At 37.4% G+C, this 20,061-nt stretch overlaps 1 protein-coding gene across 1 annotated transcript in view; it reads right to left on the reverse strand.

Moving 5' to 3' along the window:
- The window catches only part of LOC145681112 (uncharacterized), a 461,261-nt gene that overhangs the window by 128,321 nt on the left and 312,879 nt on the right, over window positions 1-20,061 (reverse strand). Inside the window, exons 9-10 of the mRNA XM_081752524.1 lie at window positions 8,365-8,487; window positions 279-360 (exon numbers count right to left, since the gene is read on the reverse strand). Of these exons, the coding sequence (XP_081608650.1) occupies window positions 279-360; window positions 8,365-8,487 (205 nt within the window). The remainder of the gene's footprint in view (window positions 1-278; window positions 361-8,364; window positions 8,488-20,061) is intronic.

Consider the following 20,061-nt stretch of genomic DNA (forward strand, 5'->3'; position numbering starts at 1 on the left):
GGAGGATCACAGTTAGTCGATGATTTCAAAAGGAAGAAAATATTGGGTGGTAAAAGATGAAACTGCTGATCGAGAAACGTGAAAGAAATATTTCCAAGCTCAAACCTAAAACTAAAAGAACTCATTAGTCCCAGGATCTGCCAAAAGCCAGAGTACTTGATGATAATAACAATAACATCGTATTTCTTCCGTCTACTGTATGCTAAAGCTTATTAATTACATCTAATAAATGAACGAATCTTAAAATCATTTACAGAATTGGAAGTGAATGTACGTACCTTCAAAAAATCGTCCACCTCTAGTTCACCGTTTAGTAATCTGTAGCAGATTGAAGGATTTTCTAGTGCTTGTCTTATTTTGCTGGAATGGAAATAAAACGGAAAATATACTTCATTGCTTAAAACGTAATACTAAACCGTTATGACGGTATACACTACATAAATGCTAATAAAAAGTTTCACTTTATTTGTTATATACAACATATATTCCATTTAATGCCCACTTCCGTAAGGCAGCCTCTCCAAAAAGAATTAAAACGTACAGAAGTGTATTATATGAGAAAATTATCATATATGCAAACAGTTGCTCCTAGAAACTAAACTTCATTCATTAAATCTGAATGTAGCACACAGATATAGCTCATTAAGCGAAGGTTACAAATAATCCCACTTTATTCATAACATAGTCAGTCGAAAATGAATTTTGCACAATTTTCTTTGAACACCATATATTTAATTTAATTTTTCAAAACAAAGTACATTGCAAACATTTCACAGTAACGTTAAAAAAGAGAGTTTATTTTTATGCGTTTCATTCACTACTAATTTGCAGCTAGATAGGCCAGTAGCCAGAATTCCAAGACAGCAGGTTTGTATGAATGGAAAATGTAATTTAATAAACAACCTTAACTACTTATATTTCAATATATATTTATCTTAGAAACAACTTAAAACTAAAAGGTAGCTAAAATTGATTAGAGATGCAGTACAGTTGCATTATTTACTTGACAGTCCTAGATATCTGTTACTACAAAAATATAAATTTGAATGATAGTGAAATTATCCTAGTACGTGTGAATAATTTTGTCATTTCATTATCAGTTAAGTCAAAAATATACGTTATTCATATAATGTTGCTTCTATGAAGAAAAGCAATAACGTTCTGTCGCTTTCTCGGGAGGTTGTGTTCAATTGGCGCTCACACCGTGAGTTGAATGCGAATTGAGATAAGTCGAAGGTCAGTAGTTTGTGTTGGTTTATCCAACATACTACCTTATTGCGGGAGATCAGTTATGTCGTGAATTTGCATAATAACAGAGTGAAAACGGAACCTCCACAGAGCGTCACAAGGGCATGTATGCTGTACGAGTTCAAACTGGGGTAAAACGCCGCTGCAACGGTAAAGAAGATATGCCAGACCTTTGATGAGGGTGTCGTTACTACGCTGACACTGTAGCAGTGGTTTAACAAGTTTAAGCAGTGTGACGAAACACTCGAAGATGCACCACGCGCCTGAAAACCAACACGTACAAAATGAAGGTCTTCAGGCAGTGATTAAGGAGAACAGCGGCCAGACATGTGAGAAACTGGGATTAAAAATCAGTGTGAGTGGAGAAACCATACATCACTACCTCCATCGAGTTGGGAAGCACTACAAATTCGATCGATTGGTCCTACATAATTTGACTCCGGGCGAGAAGGCAACGCGAGCAGACACCTGTGTTTCTTTACTGCCTCATATGAGGAAGGTACCATTTCTGGATAGATGTTGACATGTGATGAGAAGTGGGCCATATACAAAGCTAAACGGCTCCGCTATAATTGTTTAACAATCAATGAACCGGATCCGAAACAGCCGAAATCCACACTCTACCGGAGAAAAGTACTCTTGTGTGTCTCATAGACTTCTCGCGGCATCCTAAATTGGGAACTGCTACCAGCTCGTCAGAGCATCAATGCAACTGTGTACTTCCAGCGGTTGAGCAGTGTTCAAGAAAAACTTAAAACTTTGGAGCCAGCACTTCTGATTCGCAAAGGGGTCTTCCAGTTACAGGACAACGCTAAGACTCAAGTGGCTAGGATGACCCGGGGCACCATTCTATTGTTTGGATGAGAAATACTATTGTGTCCGACATATTCCACACGACATTGTACCGTCAGATTATCTATCACCTGTTCCATTCCTGGACAATCACCTTACAGGACACCAGTTCAAATTCTTGGGAACCAAATTCCTCGGCAATAGTATCCATGACCATCCAGAAAGTTGACAGAAGATCGTCGATGTTGATGGAGACTATTTTTGATCTTCCAGGCACGTCTTGGAAAACATATTGATGTTCGAAGGTGGTATGTGAAAAAGCTATAGAACTTTTTTTTAATTTTATACTTTCTAAATAAATTCAGATCCTATTGGCATTAAAACTATGCAGTTGCAAATGAATTCCCGTGACCATTCCTGTAGTAAGGGGATATTCAAGGAGGGCCGAGAGGTTATACGTGAAATTTTGGTTATTATTAAAACTTTTAAGTGATTTTCCTATACTCAAGTCGCTAAGGTAAATCGTATCTCCTAATAACATCAAATAAATTATTTCGCTGATCGTTGTATTAATATTAATAATATAAATTTGACCATAAGCTAAGTGCTTAGCCAACAATTCAAAGATTTGAACTAGTTATTTCTTAAAGGAGGATAAGTACATTCGCTTATATTTGTCTTATTCATTGTAGTCGTAATAAGTTTTTAATGATATTCAAAATATACTCTATGCAGTGGTGCTTTGTAATTTTTAACAACCGGTTATATATATCGGTGTGTGTGTGTGTGTGAAAGAGAGAGAAATAGTGGATAAATAGGTATTCAGGAATTAAGAAAGTTCATGCGGCTTTCGTCACTCATCATAAACGACCCACAAAAATCTTAAATATCAAATTTTATTCTTCGAAATAATCATAATTGGCTTCAATTACGTGTTCTCAACGAGACACAAGCTTAATTATGAATGCCCGTTTTGAAAATTTTTTTTTCCTGGAGTACAAAAATTATGATAAAGATTTTTGACATCGTCACGTTAGCTTTCATATCTTAGAAGGTTATGAAGATGTGGTCGTATGGTTTCGTCAGATACTCCAAACTTCTGTGCAAGCTCCAGGTAGGTTTGATGATGATTCTGCTTAATTCTTCCTCCAGCTGCTGTTTGTCAAGGACGGATGAATGACCAACACAAGGCTTGTCTTCAACTCTCGTCTCCGGAAGAAAGTTGGCTGAATCACTTTTAAGCGGTCCACTCACTTATTAACGTCTCTCCAAACGTGGAACATATTCTTGTAGCGGCCTCTGTAGCTTTGTTTCCTATTTTGTACACTTAATGCAAACTCTTTCAAAGATTACGCTTCTTGCAAAGCGATAGTGCAACATGCAATGCACTGAAGAGCTCTCTACTGAATAAGGTTTAAAACGAACGTAAGCATGTGACTCATTAGTATCAATTTGACCACATTAACCAGACCAAAGCAACTAATCTGAAAAACCGCATGAACATTCTTGGTTAGCTGATAGATAGATAGATATAATTGTCTTAGGAAACACACCGAACGACTTAGATACAAAAGTTCTTACGTTATAGAAAGCAACGTCCATTTCACCACCTTAAGTTTCAACTAAGAACTGTTTCTACTATATTTTCTATTTCCACGTTCAAACAAAACCGAGTTGAAAGAAGGGAAAATATATGACAGTACATCAAATAGTGTACTTTTGCTAGTGAGATTCAATGCACGGAAAAGCTTTGAAAATGCCAGTCTCTTGTCTGAAAATTTCAAATGTTTATTCTCACCAATACAAATGTGGAGCATTCAAAAGTATTAAAAATTAAGATCTGAACAACTTTTATTAACATGACTAAGAAACTATTTTTCGGTCGCATCAGACGCCCATCCATTCAAATTTCTGTCTGTCCATTCAATTGACAATTCAAAGTTACTTGCTTTCACAACGATACAAGCGACCAGGATAAGTGCGGAGGTGTTTTCACAGATTTGTTTGACTTCTTTCTTTCACTCTTGGTTAGGTCATGTGTATTTAATATTTTTGTTTATGTGTAACAAACGGTTCTGCAAACTCGAAATATTATAACAACCGGTTGGATAACACCACTGACCCCATGAAATAAATCCTCACAATTACATCATCAATCAACACTAAAGTATGCACATAATAATAAACTTTATTTCTAAGCTTCTTCCTATTTTGTTCTAAATGTTTTTTTTTCATCGTTGTTTGAACATTTCTTATGCTTAGTAAGTATAACAACAATTGTATAATGATGACTGAATAAATTTGTAGAATTACACACAAAGACACCTAAATTCACAATTATGGAGATAGCAACTGCATTCGTTCTTAATAGAGTTAATGCTCAAGGTTTAAGCGCGGTATCGAACCAGAATAAGTCCCATTGAAGTTAGTGAATAAGAGATCCAGAAACTGTTACTGAAGCCACAAATGTATCGATTCATATTGAGACGTCTTTCAGCTACATCACTCTATTACACTATGTGACAATCATTTTGTAACAGCGGTGCCAATATGTGTTCTTTACTAATTCCGATGCACTGAATCCAAATTCACAAAGCAAAATTTTCCAGCACGTACCATTTACGAGCTACGTATGACGTCACTTCCTGTGCTACGTTGCCGCCGAAAGAAATTTTTATTTACATTGCTGGAAACACTGCTGAACTAAAGAAAAAGAAAAACATATGGCGTAATTAGTCGGCTAGATCTTTACCCGTGATAAATAAACCGCTGGGAGTATCTCGTGATTGTTGTGATATTTGTCTTTTATCGTGGTGGAAGTATAGTTGTTGCAGTTCATCCGCTTTACGTAGTTGTATTGGACAGGATGTTGTGAATAGAATATTTTAAGTCTGTGGTTTGGATAAAAATGTAGTCAAGTTGGAACTCAATGGCTACAGCACGGAACCATAAAGTGGGTTGTGTTACAAATCCAAACTGCTCCTGTTATGTGTGTGGTAAGTTTACACTAAAATCACAGAAGAAACAAATTTCGCAACTGTTACGGACATCATAAAAGCATACACTTGATTGTCCCCTAGGCGATCAAGATAAATCACGGGCACCTCATGTGTGTTGTGTATCGTGTGTGGTAACACTAACTGAGTGGATGAAAGGAAAGAAGCGAGCAATGAAGTTCGTAGTGCCCATGATTTAGCGCGAACCGAAGGACCACACAACGGATTGTTACTTTTGTCTGACTAGTGTTTCAGGTTATTCCAGTAAAAATAAACATTCTATTGTGTATTCTGACGTGATGTCAGCAATGAAATCGGTACCGCACGGGCCGGATTTGCCTATTCCCTCGGCACCATCAAGCACAGTAACTGAAAGTGAGAATTGTAGCAACAAAAGTGAAAGTGATTCTTTACCAGAATGGGAATTTGAACATGACCAGGTGCCTTACCTCATTCAGCAACCTGAACATAATGACTTAGTGCGAGACCTGAATTTGACAAAAATGAGGCCCAGATACTTGGGTCTAGGCTACAACAGTGTCATCTTTTAGCACCAGGCACGTCTATTTCACTATACGGGCATCGAGAGAAGGAATTCGCACAGTTCTATTGAATGGAGAATTCAGTGTGTGTGTGTGTGTACCCATGTGAATGGACGGTTCCATACACTTGGAATTGCACATAACCCAATGCAATCGCGTCTGTTTATTGTTGCCTCTAATTTGAGTTTAAAGGCAGTGCTTCTGCATAACGGATAAGTGGCCGTCCATACCCATTGCCCACGCAGTAGGAATGAAAGAGTCCTATCAAACTATGGATGAAGTGCTGTCTGCTATAAAATACAACTCTTTTAAGTGGAAAGTGTTTTGTGATCTTAAAGTTGTAGCCATCTTCCAGGGTTTGAAAGGAGGATACACAAAGTATAGTTGTTTTTTATGGTTGTAGAAGAGCCGAGACACTGCAAAGCACTATGTACAAAGAGTTTGGCCTAAGTGTCTGTAATACACAGTTGGTGAGCAAAATATACATCATCATCCACTGATTGATGCAAGGAAAATCTTATTTCCCCCCACTGCACTTTAACCTTGGTTTAATGAGTACATTTGTGAAGGCTCTGGACAAGAAGAGCGTAACTTTCAAGTACTTAAGGAAAAAAACTCCCAACTTCAGTGAAGCAAAGGTTACAGCAGGGATCTTTATCGGCCCTCAGATAAGGAAATTACTTCATGACCCAGTTTTGAAAATACAATGACCCATTTTGAAGTCGCTGCATGGAATGCATTTGCTGCGTTATGTGACGGTTTCCTAGGGAAATACACGAGTCCTCACTATGTACAGTTGGTCGAAGATTTGATAGCAATCCATCAAGTTCTAGGCTGTTGCATGCCATTGAAGCTACATTTCCTTGATTCTGACTTGGACTTTTCCCCTCCAAACGTGTGTGACGTGAATGATGAACACGTAGAGCGATTCCACCGAGAAATTTCCTAAATGGAACGCCGGTACCAAGGCAGATGAGATACTTCAATGATGGGCGACTACTGTTGGCTTTTGTGCAGGGAATCCGACACTAAATCACACAAAAGAAGATCATCAGGTTTTTTTTTTCCAGAAATAAGAAGTAAGTGCCTCGGAAAACTAATTCTGTAGTGTGTCTTCGCAGTTTCGGTGCAGAAAAGAATGATTTAATACCTTACAATCCCAATACATGATGCGCTGTATATAGTAAGCCTATATGCAATGTTAGAATGTTAGAAAATGTTAGAAAGAATGTTAGAAAAAATGAGAAGGGGCTTTGAAGAATATGGGATGAAAATAAATGTTAGAAAGACAAAAGCCATGGTGATTGGAACGAAGGGGTCTGTGTCAAATATAAAAGTAGGAAGGGAGAAAGTAGAACAAGTGGATAGTTTTCGATATCTGGGTAGTATACTTAGTAATAACATGAAGTGCGAACGTGAAATAAAAGCAAGGATAGGAATGGCGAAAGAAGCCTTTAAGAATAAGAAAAGTCTGTTTTGTGGGAACTTGAAGAAAGAGTTGAGAAAAAGACTCATAAAATGCTTCGTGTGGAGTGTTGTACTGCATGGGGCGGAAAAGTGGACATTACGTAAAGGTGATGAAAATCGACTGGAAGCCTTCGAAATGTGGGTGTGGAGAAGAATGGAAAGAATTAGTTGGGTCGAGCGCAAAACGAATGAGAGAGTGTTAGAAATGGTGGGTGAGAAAAGAACACTTTTAGATATTATTAGGAAGAGGAAGACAAACTGGTTGGGACATTGCCTAAGAAGAGATTGTATCATGAGGGACGTCCTAGAGGGTATGGTGTCGGGAAAGAGAGGGAGGGGGCGAAGGAGACTACAATTAATGGATGATATAAAAACAGAAAGATCATACGTGAAGACGAAGAAGTTAGCGGAGGACCGTGGAGCATGGAAGCTTCTCAGCTGCGGCAAGTGACCTGCCAATAAAGGCAGAATACCTATGATGATGATGATGATATGCAATATGGGAACTGTCCATATTCTGTAACTCTGAAATGTGACCTGATAGAAAATTTGTGTATGCACCATTGAATTCTGCGACCCCAAATTAGTAAAGAACAGATACTTTCATTCCAGTTACAAAAAGTTTCAATTTGTTGTCTGGTGTTATCCAGAAACTTTACGTGAGAAACGTAAATTCAACAGATACCATTTCTATTCATCTATGTGAAATCCATTGTTTGCTCACCAACGACATACTATGGGTTTACAGTTTTCAAGGACGTGATGATTTGTGTGGCTTCTTTTTGAAGTTTGCAAAAAAGTATGACGAGGAATGTTCGTTCCTATTCTATGCTCATTACCAGCAAATTATCCTTCCGGGCATTCGTTTTGCCTAGTTGCGATCATATAAAAAATATTCCTTTTAGAAGAGGATTATTAGGTTGGTAACTGATTCTACATCGACTGATCTTTTTCTTGGGGGGGGGGGCAACCGTTTCTCGTGAACAATAATTATCATGGAACCAAGCAACAAAATGATATTAGTACCTTTGGAAAATATTCAGTAAACACATTTGTCAACTGTTGTATTAAAAGACATATAGTCATTACAGTTAATAAATGTGATCTACAGAAAATGCCACATATTGATCAGGAACCAACGAAACATTGTGCACATTTTATACCTTAACACATCCACTATTAGATTTGTTTTCTTTGAAATTCATCTGTTATCAAAACTTAAAATAAACACATATATTTCTGTAATGGCTCAAAATAAGCCTTCACAGAATACTGAATGTTTTTTTTTTTTTTTTAAATAAAAAAGTAGTGCAACTTACAGATTGTACCTAAGGAACAACTCTTCGTTATTGTTGCATAATTGAAGCAGAATAATAACAATTTTTTTTACAAGATCATCAATCGCTTCTAACGATAAAGCTTTGCGTTCCAAGGCATTATTCCTGCACAAACAAAAGAAACAATAATTATTATATAACCTACAAGCTCTTGTCAAGACACTTAATATAATGATAAACGTAAATGTATACCGTAAAACGGGGCTACTTTGACAGGTTTCGGACTAGTTTAGATGTGTACACGGCACACTTTCTGCAACCAATGAATGATACTATTCTGATCATAACAATAGGTATCTAGGCTATCACATCCACTACTAAATCTAAGTCTCTACAAGTAAGTTTTGGCGGGAAGAAATTAAGAAATACCGGTCAAAGTAGCCCCGGGGATGGGGCTACTTTGACATCTTATGTATTTGCTGCATAAGGTCAAAGTTACTCAACGTATGGAGTTATTTTGACATGGAATTTATGTAAAGTGTACAAAAGACTGTTTTGGTCATGTGTAAGGTACGGTATGCTGTGTACTTGATAAGCACGAAATCTTTATTTTGTTGTGGTGCATCATTATACACCACTATACAAGTTTTTCTAAAGCTTTACTTTTAACATCTTTTACTTTGAACATACACCGTGCTTTATCTTACATTCTTACTTTATTTTTTACTCTACTTTATTTTTTTACTTTACTTTACTTTTAACATAATTACATATGTACCGGTATGTTATCTTTACATGTAACAATGGAAAGAAAAACCTTAGCCGTCAACATCACAGTCGCAACAAGCATACTGAGGATTTTTTGACCCACCCTTACAAAACCCACTCACCCATTTTTTCCACAGGACACATTGAATCCACTCTCTTCCACCCTTCCACGACACGTTAATATATATCGTCAGAGTGCGAATTAGATTATTCATTTCTTGGCGGAACAAACAGTGGCGGATCAAGAAGTCCTTATATTATATATTGGGGGACAGGAAGGATATTGAGAGGGTGTAGAAATACAATGGGAGAAATCCCTCATCCCCTCCGGCAATTCGCACCGTGGACACCATGTCAGTCTTTATCTATGAAAGTATATGCTACAATTATCACAGGAAGCACGAATTGCTCATCTGTCAAAGTAGCCCCGCTCTATGTCAAAGTAACCCTAAATGTCAAAGTAGCCCCGTTATACGGTACATATTATACCTACTGAATATGAACGATATTATAAGAATCCACATACCAACATGTACTTAAATCCAGGTGTTTTCACTACAATATCGTCTTTTTAGAATCATAAACAAACAATGGCTGATGACAAAGGGAGACTACGCCTCCAGGAAGAAAGTAATAGGAACCGGAGAACTACGAAGAAAGCCGACAGCCCATTCACATGTGTTCCGTCTAAGAGGATGGCTATAAAAGAAAGCACCGGTTGTCAGAACCAAAATTTTCTCCCGAGACCACCATGGACTATGGAGACTTTCTTTAATGCCTAATCCTGGGGCTGCTATGGGCTGCAGCGTATTCCTCTAAAACCATCTCCCAAGGTTGCTATGAGCGACGAACATATCCTTTGACACTTCTCCCGGGCTGCTAAGAGCAACGGGGTATAATCAATCCGTCTGAGATCGCTGTGGGCTAAGACAAAATATTCTTTATACCGAAGCCACATCTTGTTCCGACGACCTTCGCAGTATTTGTATGCTGGAAACATTTAAAGATTTAGAGAAGAGACTTAAAAGAATTTTGTAAAAAAATTATAAGACATTCTCTTTTATAATAAATAAGTGAAGAGTTAAAATTTTAGATGCGCTATTTATACTAACTAAAGAACATGGCACTATAAACAAACTGTAAGACGTAATTTGCCACGTCAAATTAAAAAGAGAAGTTCATATGATCCTTTGGTCAGTAGTTTATAGATTCAGAGCGAGGACCGTCCAAAGAGTTTAAAAACTACATTGTTCCTGGTTATCACGAGATCAGGTGATTGATTTAAGATTTTTCTTTATTCTCTCTTTGTAGAAAAAATCAAGTTAATGCTGCTAAATTCCTTTTCCCTTACAATATTTTATCGCAATTGTTCCTGTTCTTTATTTTTTCCTTTTCTACTTTGGCGGAATCGGATTCCCCGTTTCCAATGAAGTCATTCGTCATTACAGACGATTTAACATTGAGGGAATGGTGCTAGAAGTGCAATTTAACACACCATCTACAGGAATCTATATTATTGAATATGTACATGACAGTTTTCAAGCAATGCTGGGTTATTTATTAGCCAATGTCGACGATGAGGCTGTGGTTGGTTTATCAGCAATAAATGCACGAAATACTAATAAGCCATTTTGAGTGAGCTTTCGCCAAGCACGAAACCTAAAACTGGAGACGATGTGAGCCTCTTTTGAAAGAGGTTAGCAGAGGAACAATTCGTTTCTCCTTCACGAGCATTTACTGTTTATTTGCGTCCTGTAGATATTCCACGTGGGTATGGCGCTCTTCGGCAAGGAGCGTTGGGAAATGAGAAACTCCTACGAAGCAAGCGACGAATTTTACGTGTAAAAAATCAATATTCAAGATGCCTAGCGTACGAACTTGTAATTGTTATTGTACTGAAGATATACAAGAATGTAGATATGAAACGACATAAGCAATATCAACATCACTCTAAATGTGTCGTGGACCAAGAAATGGATGCTTTGTGTTCATATACAAGAGTCAATTTTGACCATGGGGCCAGTGTGTATGAAATTCGACAATTCCAGTCTTAACTTAAAGAGTATAAAATTACAGTGTTCACTGGTTTCTCAGGTCATGACATCATGTACGAGGGATCTAATGATGAATATCGCACTTCCATAAATTTAATTTGTATGGCTGGTCATTTTGATATCATCCAGTCCTTAACTGCTTATTTTGCCTTCAAGTTCTACTGTGAAGCGTAACACACGTCCAAAATTGTCCTATAATATGCTCGAAATATTTACAGAGACCTGTATATCACAAAACTTAATCACTGATGTTGTGCAACTACTCTAATCGTCAATTTTATGGCGAAGAATGTTTCAATAATCATTGGAATGCAGTATATCATCAAGTGCAACCTGTTTGTAAAATGGTAAAGCAATGAACTAAATGTTAGAGACTATATTATTTTCTGCATACTGTACAATGCACGTATGACTGTAATGAGGTCTTTTTGTATGCATGTAAGAAGATTGCTCCAGCGTCACATGAATGCTTCATGATATTTGATGGACAATGCTGGAAACCTGGTGTTCCTACACTTATACATGCAAAGAAAACATTATTTATCTTTTACGATATACGAATCCATGCAGGACGAAAATTGAAGATAACATGTTCGTACACATCTCGAATTTATTGGTTGCACATCAAGTATGTTGTGAATACTTTGAAAATGACAATGTCCAGCAATCTTGCAGTACTTGTAGTCAGCGACAACATATTTTTTTAAGGAGAGGATCCAATTTATGAATTTCTTCAGTATTTTCGGGAACGTCGTCAAAACATAAATATGAGTCTCTGCATCGCTCACAATTCGAAACTATACGATGTACCTTTTATTTTAAAGACTATGGCAAAACAATGTCAATGGAGACCTTCCGTATATTAAATGGGACCAAGATACTAAGTTTAACGCTAAATAATCTAACATTCAATGACTGAATTTTCTACCTAAGGCATTAAGTAAATTGTCGAAAGCATTCGATCTACCTGTAAGCAGACCTTCTTCCCGCATTTCTTCAACACCAAGGAAAATCACACGTATATTGGACCACTTCCTGAAACGAAGTTTTATGGTGGAAATGATATGTCCGTCGAAGAGAGAAACAAGATTAAGCAATGGTACAGCGCCCTCATAATGACACGTTTCATTTCCCGAAGGAAATTATCAACAATTCCGTTCAAGATATCAAGGTACTGCGACAAGCATGTGTTTCGTTTATGATGTCATTTGAAGCAGAAACCAAAGTTAATCCCTTCTTGAAGACGATAACGATTGCAAACGCTTCAAATTTAGCATTCCGTTGAAGTTTCCTCAAGCCCAATATCATTGTAATTCTCAATCACATGGTTATTGATGGAGAAGTACTCAATCCATCGTTGCAACGCAATAGCTGGCCTACATTGAGAAAACGGAAGGGGAACAAATTTTACATCATGTCGACAAAAAGAGTTGTTTGTTGTTGGATTCCGAGTAAATAGCTACTACTAATGTGAGAAGAGCACGTCTATGAGCATGCAAGTTGTTTCTATCATGGTTGGAAAGTATGTATTACTACAGGACGTAATCAGCCCATCTACAGCAATCCTCAAGACACCACGGTATTCCGTTATGACGGCACCCAAAGAAAAAATACAAGACTGCGTGAATTTGGATACATTGTTCATGAAATTAAGGAGTGTGAATTTAAAAAAAAACTCTTGAAATAAAATCCAGCAATGGCAACGTATCTCAAGAATCACCCGTATATGAATTGCATCCCCTCAAATCCGAGAAAAAGCTCTTCTGGGGACAGAACTAATTGTGTGAAACTGTAGCGTTAAGTCGATGAAAAAACACAAGAAAAATAAAACAATCTGGATATTGCCAGTTTATATCTATTTATCAATAAATACCTTGTAGGATACCCAATAATTTATTTGCAGGAAGATGAGAATATGCCACCAATAAGTAAAGTAATTGGCCTGATCAAAATGACGGTTCTTCCATGTCGGCTCCTTTATCATGACCCCCATCCATATCAATGCAACAAGAAATTACTCTTTCCACCGTGTGGTGCTTGTGTTGAAGTAATCCTGACCCTAGAGTAACGTGCACGCACAATGATCAAGAGCGGTGCTTGACTTGAACATGGGTATCGTACGAATTACAAAACCCAGTGGAATTGGGATATCAACCGGTGGAAATCTTTGAAATTTGGGACTATGCCATTGAAAAATATGGTCCCACCACTAAAACAGGTGGCGTTTTCACGGAATATATCAACACGTTTCTAACATAAAAAATGGAAAATTCTAGATGTGCAAGTACATGTGCCACCGAAGAACATAAAACAAAATTTATACAGACCGTCCTGGAGCGTTAAGGCGTTGCTTTGGTACCGGCTAAAATTGAAAATAATAGGCGTTGCTTTGAACTACATTTGGCACTTATCGTCTTAATAAAATTGTATGAGAAGAGCAAATACCTTCCGTTAAAACATAATTAGTTGAAAAATATAAATTTTATTTCTTGAAATCAATTTTTCTCCAACACTGATTTTTCTCTCCTTTTCCAATAACGTCTAAGCTTGAAACTTTGGTTTGAAAATATGAGTTTGAAAATTTTGTTTTGGTTTTCCAAGATTTGGCTTAAATTATTAGTTTGAAAATTTGACTTAAATTTCCAAAATTTGGTTTTAATTTTCAATTTGAAATTTTTGAGTTTCGAAATTTTTAATTTAGTTCGAGAAAAGAATAATAATTTTAGATTTCCTAAATTTGATTTAAATCTTTTAGCTCGAAACTTCTTGTTTTGAAATTAGTTCAAAAATTGTGGTGTGAGAATTTGATTCAAGAAATTGTGATTTAGTAATTTTCTAGTTTTCCGAAAACTTGCTTTGAAACTTTTAGTTCGAAACATTTGAGTTGGAAATTTATTTCCTAAAATTTCGCTTGAAATTTTATAGCTTCAACTTCTTTTATTTCGAAAAATGTTAAGTTTTCTTTAAAATTCTTGTACTCAGCGGAACCGTTTCGAAAAATTCGGAGCAGTTTAAATAAAAAGAAATCTGGAAACACTGTTTCCATCAACAGAGAGCTTACTGAGCAACAAAACGCTTAGCGCTTTAAAAAATACTCGAACGAATAAGATGTTTGTAAGAATTGTTAAGTGAACCAAACACATTTATGCAAAGCGTAAATGTGACGTCATCTTCTTATTTAATTTTCGAACGGAGACGTTACACTGTTAGATTTATTTAACGGGGTTAAGGATATCTGTCTTTTACAATCTTACAGTATAAATATATACAGTAAATATATAGTACAGTATAAACATATACTCAGTAACATACTATTGATCAGTTAGGTACCATCATTCGAAACCCACCACTCAAGATTAAACCGAATTCATTCCTAGCTAAACTTTTAGCATACATGCATTTCGCTTAAGAGACCTGGGTTTATTTTCAGGCGAAAGCTGATGTGGTTCAAATTACAAGACAATCAGTAGGTCCTATCTACGCTGCTAAAAGGTACGTTAATCTCAAAATTGAACCGTGACCATTAAAAGCTATATATCCCCCAAAGTTTTCAATTTTTAACAATTTATATCCATCCAAGTTAACGAAACTGATCTTGGACAATAACTATGATCTTTGACCGCTACCAAGAGTTCTTTCATTTCCCTTTGCTCTATGATAGACAACTCCATCCAAGACTCTGTACTTAATCTTCACACAAAAAAATATGTATGGTGTCCCTGCAGGGGAACTTCTGTACCGAGGCCCCTGCTGGGATACTCACAAGGGCGGTGGACAAGTCTACCAAAAGGGTGCCCATTCAAAAGTGAATACGTATATATAGATCTAGATATACTGTACATATAGATAGATATAGATATGTGTTGTAACTTAATTAATGTAGCAACGTCAGGAGGTGATACCTGTCCCCATTATAAAACGAAAAGTATAGATCAATCTTGGTGTAAAAATGCCTCGGAGTTATGACCACCCGAAGATTTTCGGAGAAATGCAAAAATAGACATATTGGGAAACAAAGTGTCGGATCGAAATCGGGCAAAAGGGAATGTCCACTATTTAAGTCTTAGATTTAATTAGGTACAATCGGATGTAGCGCAGTGGCGGTGCAAGGATGACTTCCAAAGTAATTGGAGTATTCTTTTGAGTATTTTATTAAAGGTAGAATTCGAAATATCAACAATAATCAGGTACTAGATTTTAACAATTAAATGCGATAGTACATCGTTCAAGTTATAAGAACACTTAGCATTCCAAAGAAATAGAGTTACATTGTGTGATTGAACTATTTTGCCTCGCCACATATGAACTCTCGGAAGAAGAATTTAAATGAAAAGAAGCCTTCAACGTATCACAGTTTTATCTTTTAGGCTAATGGTAATGGATGATAAATCAATCGCTTCCTGTCCAAGTTACGAGTGTGTGAAAATAGAAAAAATAACTTTAATCGAGATTAGGCTTATAACGACAGTGCATAAGACTGTACGGAGCAAAAATCATGTATGATGAACGGGAGTACAAAGTATTGTTTAAATGACAACAGTGATTCCATAAATTATGTGAGTACAATTTGGGCGAAAGTAAGCTCCATTAAAAGATTTCCGTAACACGTAATTCCGTGGAAGATAATAATTCCGAGCACAGAAGCAATGAAACTCGACAAAACATACGTTGTGCGTGTAGCATAATGATACAAGTAAATACAGTTTCAAGCTACCGATTCCTGTTTCGTACAAAATAGGATAACTATGAAATACTCAGAGGTACCTTGTATAATGCTTATGCAATGTGGTATGTGTACAAGAGACAGCTGTGAAGAATAATAGCTTGTCGACCATTCTGATATTGTCGACCATTGACCGCATTGCAAAGATGATATCGGCGAAGTAAACTTTTCCCCGTGCGTTCAAGCACACCTGAAATTTCTATGACTGCCGTCGCTATATTAACTTGAGCAACAAGGTCTTCGGCTGTCGTGGCTGGTGTTGCATACAAAATGAGTTTCATACCCCCTCATCCCACAAAAGATCAAGGTGCGTGAGGTAGGGTGAACGAGGTGTTCATAACTCAGGTCCTTGTCTCCTAATCCGACGATCTGGAAATGTTTCATTTAGGTAGATCTGCATATTCCTGTCAGAATGTGCAGGTACACTATCTTGCTGAGATCACATCAAGGGTACATGTTGTAACAATTTCGGGAGAACATGACGTAAAACTAAAAGATACGTACTCCCACACAGGGGTCTGGTAATAAATAAGTTCCAACTACAAAATTATCCGCCATACCGCATCGCACGCTCACACTAAATCTCTCTTACTAATCGTTCACTAGCGTTGCGTGTGGATTTTTACGCTCTACACGTGGCTGCTGCTAGTTTGAGGAGAGTCTCTGACCATTCCAAGTACACTGTCTTCAAGTTCAACTGTCCACATGATGCAATTTCCTCCGATTTCACGTAGGGAAAATTAAATTGACCATATCTCTCGAAGGCGAGTGTGGAGGTGTTTAAAAGTATAGGGAAAGTTGCTCGCCTTTAAGGGCAACGAAATGATATAAACGCCTCGCCTCTAGGCTATTTCTCTTTGCCTCCCATTTAATGAGGTTCATATGTGCCAGCTCATGGATAGGGTAATCTGCCATTGCGCAGGTACGTACAGATTAACACAAACAATTTTACTTAAAAATCAACGTTTATACTTTTACATACCGTGAATACTTGGACACAACGCTTTCTATCCGTTAAACGCAACACTTTCTATCCTGTCATACAGCAATTCCACAAGTAACACCAGAGCATCGGACTATGTATATCATTCACAGGTTACGTAGATGTCTACAACACAGCCATGCTAATGGACTTCATTCAACAACAAAACCCCAAGACAACCTTCTGCAAAGAACTAGCAACTGGCATACAAGGGATTACACTTCCGAAGTGTGCGAATAAAGCATTAATCCCTTTAGTACTATGAGCTACGCACGTGCTGCTACGTGTACTCGAAATTAGCACATTCTCTTTCCTCCATGTAGGTATTCCATCCAGCTCCAAGGTACATTAGAAAGTCAAAAGAAGATTTCCTCCATTTTTTGATATAACTCCAACGACCAACTTCTACAAAATTTCTTCAGAGTGACAAAATCAAAATGTAACTGTGGTACACTAGCACACTATTTTGGTATATTCACAATAGCAATGTAGTTTTTCGTAGTTGAAAGGTAAGGAGCGGTTTACCAACTCCAAGGGAGGGGAAAACCGCTCAAAATGTATCCCTCGAAGAAAATTCACCTAACGCATAGATCAAGTATACTGTCCAATCGCATTTCTTTAAATCATTATGCAACGTGTACAACATGTCATGTTTCGCCCATTTTTGTTGCTTCCGGACACAGAAGTGTCATATTCCACGGAATTACATATTACGAGAAGGAAACCCATTAGTGCAGGCTTTTTTGCCCAACACGTATTCACGCAATATTTGGGAATCCCTGTATCATGTGGAGAATCCCTTGTATATTCGTTCATCACATATGATCTTTGCATTTTTGGATAGTACATGCTATATTTCTTTACATGCCGCCTCACTGTCCTATGCACAGTCGTTTTAAAACTAAACTGGATCAAAGTTATTTTGTTTGGTTTCCACACGCTCGTAACTTGGACAGGAAGCTGTTGATTTATCATCCGTCACCATTAGCCCACAAGATAAATCTATGATATGTTAAAGACTTCTTTTCATTTAAATTTTTCTTCCGAGAGTTTATTCTGTGCCGGGACAAAATAAATCAATCACATATGTATAGATCTCTTTCTTTCGAATTCTAAGTGGTCCTCAACCTTAGACGATGTGCATTTATTGTCGACTGTTGAAATCTTGTACTTGATTGTTGTTCATTTCCTTCATTCAACGTTTGATAAAATAATCAAAGAAATACTCCAGTTTCTTTGGGAGTCACCCTTGCACCGACACTACATTATACAAGAATCACTACGAAAGTTTTGAGATACGCATTGTTGTGGCACAGTATTTGAATTCCAACAATTGCGTTCGGTAGTGCTATCTAAAGCAAAGAAGCGAAGTAAGTTTCAACTCGCCTCGCTTATCGGCGTGGCCGTATCGCCTTCATTTGTTTGATGATGTAAGCAGTATTCGGCTGTCTAGAATGGAGCTCGAAAGGGAATATTTTCGGGCAATGATCCTTTACGATTTTGAAAGTGGTTTGAACGAGACACAAAGCCTTGACCATTTGCAGGGGGCATATGTGGACTTTGGTACTTCCCGTGCTACAAGTTTTCGGTGGTTTGGTGGATTCAGAAGAGGACGGACATCGCTTAAAGATGAAGAAAGAGCTGGACGTCCGGTAACAGTTGTGTCAGATGAAAACATTTCCGCTGTGGAACAAATGATTCGTGAAAATCCTCAAAAACAGCTTTCAAGGACATTGAATTTACAGTGAACATTGGATCGCGAGCAGTAACAAAAATTCTTCAGGATCATCTTCGGCTCAGGAAGGTTTCATCTCGTTGTTGCCTCACGCTTTGACTGAACAGCAGAAGAGCATGCGTGTGGAATGGTGGGAAGAAATGATTGCAATATATGATAGAGGCAATTCTCGACGCGTCTCTGATATTGTTACTGGTGATGAGACTTCGATGTGTCAATTTGACCCTGAAAATAAACGCCAGTCTACAGTTTGGATCTTTCCAGACGAAAATCCACCCACGAAAGTGAAGCGACCGCTAAGTGTGGGGAAGAAGATGGTCGCAACTCCGTTCTCCAAATCTGGCTATGTTGCAACTGTTCCACTTGAAGAACAAATGACTGTTACTGCTCAGTGGTTCACCACTGTTTGCTTAACAGAAGTGTTTCAGAAGCTTTGGGAACGGCGTCCAAGAACTGGATTGCGTGGGATCCTGCTTCATCATGACAACGGGTCCACACACATGGAAAACATCACAATTCAGTTTTTAGAATCTACGGAGGTCAAATTAATGACTCATCCGCCGTATAGCCCTGACCTGGTTCTGTGTGATTTTTTCTGTACCCAGGAGCAAAGATCGCATGTGTGGGAAGAGATTTCGCAGCCCTGAAGAAACTGTAGTGGCTTACGACAATGAACTTTCAACACTTGAAGAAAAAGACTGGCAACACTGCTTCCAAAAGTGGTTTTCGAGAATGCAAAAGTGTGTACAGTGTAATGGTGAATACTTTGAGAAAATATAAGTGTTAAATTGATTTTAAGTATGTAAATTATTTCACATTTAAAAACTTTCGTAGTGACCCTCGTATCGGATTGTACACGAATGGATTCTACGACAGAAAATAGTGGAATATTTTCTTTTACCCGACTTCGATCCGATATTTGTTCTTGAGCTATGCCCGTTTTTACATTTTCCGACAAATTTTCGGATGATCAAGATGCCGAAAGGAGTCATTATTACACCCAAGTTGGTGTATACTTTTCGTTTTATCTCGGTGTCGGGAAACACCTCCCGAAATTTGTTATATTAATTAAGTTACACCATGTATATATACGGGAGCCATTTTATGAATTAAAATCACCAATTTTATTTAGTAACTTAAGTAGCTAAACTGTGGAAACGTCTTTACTAGGGATACATTTTAGTTCTTGTAATATTTTTTTGATCAAATAAAATGAAGCTGAATATATGCCACGAAATCAATATATTTATAGTTTAGAAATACAATAGGCACTGATTATTCGCACACTGCTCTAAAACATACAGGAACAATCAAATTTGTAAGTAATTGCTTAAAAGTCTTGAACTGTTTAAATTGTGCTGTAATGTGATATTTCGCAGGCCGCCTTTTTTTAGGAGCGCACTGTACTGTCCACAGGTTCTTTACTAACAACCATTATATGAATTTACTATACAGAACTGGTATGCAGAAAAACAAC

Source organism: Thermobia domestica, chromosome 3 (genome assembly GCF_964235325.1).
Source record: "Thermobia domestica chromosome 3, izTheDome1.hap1.1, whole genome shotgun sequence".
In the NCBI taxonomy this organism is placed as follows: domain Eukaryota; kingdom Metazoa; phylum Arthropoda; class Insecta; order Zygentoma; family Lepismatidae; genus Thermobia; species Thermobia domestica.